This window comes from Neolamprologus brichardi, chromosome 18 (assembly GCF_056152115.1).
Source record: "Neolamprologus brichardi isolate AB-2024 chromosome 18, ASM5615211v1, whole genome shotgun sequence".
Lineage (NCBI taxonomy): Eukaryota > Metazoa > Chordata > Actinopteri > Cichliformes > Cichlidae > Neolamprologus > Neolamprologus brichardi.
In genome coordinates, this window is record NC_142121.1 from 31421362 (window position 1) to 31424452 (window position 3091).

The 3091-nt window shown below is 43.8% G+C and overlaps 1 protein-coding gene across 1 annotated transcript; it reads left to right on the plus strand.

Annotated features, from left to right (window-relative positions):
- The first annotated feature begins 1108 nt into the window (after positions 1–1108).
- On the plus strand, positions 1109–2666 carry LOC148097818 (somatostatin receptor type 5). Its single transcript, XM_087831348.1, is given in 3 exon segments — positions 1109–1515; positions 1957–2214; positions 2216–2666. Coding segments are annotated over 3 exon segments (1116 nt in total).
- The last annotated feature ends 425 nt before the right edge of the window (positions 2667–3091 follow it).

Consider the following 3091-nt stretch of genomic DNA (forward strand, 5'->3'; position numbering starts at 1 on the left):
CCTAGTTAAAGCTTAGTTAAATGCAAATTGCAATCTACTGATATCTAACACTGAAATTTTAATCACTTTAACTTTAATGAAGCTTAAAAAATTGGGTCAAAGTAACTCAACAATTGATATGAGTGACTCAATTTAAATTATGTAATTTAAGTTAATTGCCTCACATCCAGACAACTCCTGGCATATTTTGAAGAGCCTTTATTTGGATTCCTCTTCAAAGTGTGGTTTTCTTCAAGATGCTCCAGTGGGATACACTGGAGAGCAGCTGAATCAATCCATGAAGCCATTAGTAATGCTAATGACATTTAGTGGTGCATTCCTGTTGATGCATTTGCTAAAGTATCTGGGCAATGCTGAAGTTTCTGCTTAAACACTTATGTAGAATCAAGTATTCAGAAAACATCCCCTAACATCAGTGCGCATGCAGACAAGTCCTCTCTTTAAACATCAAGTGAGTGTCTTGTTTACTTGTGGGGATAAGTGGTTTGTTTACATTCGGGGCTCCACTCTGGTTAAATCTTTCTCTTCAACAAAGTCTGCACGTTGTTTTTCCTTCTTAACGACTAGTTTGTGTGTGTTGTCTATCCCTCTGGGAACAATCCTCCTTCGTCTGTCTGTTAGTGCCCACCGAGGTGAGTTGTCTCGTTTGTGTCACGATGCAGTGGACTTGCTGGTGTCACTCTGATTGTTTGTTACTTAAATCTCTTGAGAGACAAATCATCTAGTCTGAATCATCAGGCTTGTCAGTCTGAGGAAGGGCCCAGTGAGCTCCGAATTGCAAGTGATTTGGAAGAAGCAAGTCCTATTAGAAATATGAATAATACATTGGAGGCTATTAATAACTACAATTAGGTCTCAAAGTCATCATGTGTCTCTCTAAATTCCTGATTTGGAATGCTGTGCTCTCGCAGTTGTTGGCATTTTTTCATCTGTTTCTTCATATTTGTAATTGTAGACATTTGCTGAGCCTTTTCCACCTCACGTACAATAGCATTTTGTCCAACAACCCCAGCCTGGCCGTCATGCTCCCCTATTTCCTATGCTTGACTATCCTCCATCTGTCTTTATTTCACAGCAGCATCTTTTTGCTGTCAGAGTTGTCAGAGCCATGCCTGCTATCGTAAACCTCCTCTTTAATGTGGTTTCCACCAACACCACCATCTCCTTCGGTGTGGTGCTGCCGATGGTCAGCCTTGTCTCTCTACTGATGGGGGTTGGAGGTCATCTTCTGCTCTGGCTGGTGCTGTTGAGGAACCCCCGCAGTCGTTCCAAGCCAAGCTCCATTATGCTCCTCAATCTCAGCCTGGCAGATCTTGGCGCTCTGCTCACCCTGCCCTGTGCGCTCCTGACTGCCAGTTTCTATAACTGGCAGCTTGGCGGTGGGACCTGTGTCCTCCTGGGATTCACAACTTCAGTCACAGTGGGAGTGGAGATCTTCAGCCTGGCAGCATTGTCTGTGCTGAGGTATTGTATCGTTGCACCATGGATGAGACCGCCTGCTAGTCTGACAAAAGCGTGAGTGTGAAGCGGAGGTGGGTTTGTAAAAATGATTTGAGGCAGTGTTTGTACAGTTGTTTGACTGTATAATGTTTACAATGATTCCTTTAACATATTGTTCACACCTGTAAAATATTACCTTTAAAAAGCTGCATAAATCTTTATTAAAGGTATTTAAATGTATTTCAGTACAATGGAGCAACTGCCTGCTAAAGGATATCACATTGAGTTGGAGGAGACCAAAACAGAGCTTCAAGGAGAGCGACCAGATAAATAACTTCAAATTAATGCTACTTTTTCTCTGAAGACATCTTTTTCTTCTAATTACATATGGGAACTTCGCCGTGTACGTCCTCCACTGGAAGTTAGGCAGGTGTGCTGTATATACAGTAGCAAACAAATATACTTTACTATTTACTTTACTATATACTATATATTCCTTGTTTCCTTGTTCCACAGGTCATGCGCTGTGGTAGCCATTTGGCTGGTCTCGTTGACCATGGCATTACCGAAGGTCACCTACATTGACTTCAGTGGTGGTTGCATGTGGTCCGTTGGCCGAAACAAGTGGCTCTACTTCCTGGTTGCTGCCTTTCTGGTTTACTATGTGGCCGCTCTCTTCTGCATCACCGTTAACTGCGGCCTTATCATCTCTCAACTCCATAGCTGCAGGGGCTCGCTGGCCGCCGACAGACGCAACGAGAAAGCTACTGCGCTGCTCAACTCTGGGTTTTGCAGTTAGCTGGTTGCCATACTATGCACTTGAGTTTGTCAATGTGTTGTCCCCTCATGTTACTTTAGCTGCTTTTCCCATTAGCCAACTCGCGGCTAAACTATCTTCAACTTTGCTTCATCTGTCAGCCGCCACACCTGGGCCAACGCAGGAAGCGCAGAGCGTGTCCCTGCTGTGGGAAGTGGCGTCACTGACGGCCATTTTTTTGGTGTGCCTGGTGCCTTGCTGGAACCCGCCACTGTACTTTCTGCTGTCCCGTCCTGCCGTACGTCAGCTCTGTGCCCTTTTGCCATCTTTTCTTCATGTTCAACGAGGAAAACCACCTGCACAACGCTGGCGTATCGCTCCTGCTCCTCCTCCTCCCCCACGTTTGCCGATAGCTCAGCATTCTGCACACTCTCCCACTCATCAAACCCAGACACACGGGGTGACTTAATAAAGTTTACACAGCTGTGCTCACTCACATACCCTCGTGGGAAATAAGAACAACCCCAGGTTTCTCTTCAGCACTGTAGCCAGGCTGACAAAAAGTCAGAGCTCTTTTGAGCCAACCATCCCTTTAACGTTAACTAGTGATGACTTCATGAACTTCTTCACAAATAAAATTTTTATCATTAGAGAAAAAATTACCAATAATCATCCCACAGATGTAATATTAACTACAGCTACTCTTAGTACCATTGATGTTAAGTTAGACTCTTTTTCTCCAATCAATCTTTCTGAGTTAACTTCAATAATTACTTTTAGACCCCATTCCTACAAAACTGCTCAAAGAAGTCCTGCCATTGATTAATTCTTCGATCTTATATATGATCAACTTATCTCAAATAATCGGCTATGTACCACAGGCCTTCAAGGTGG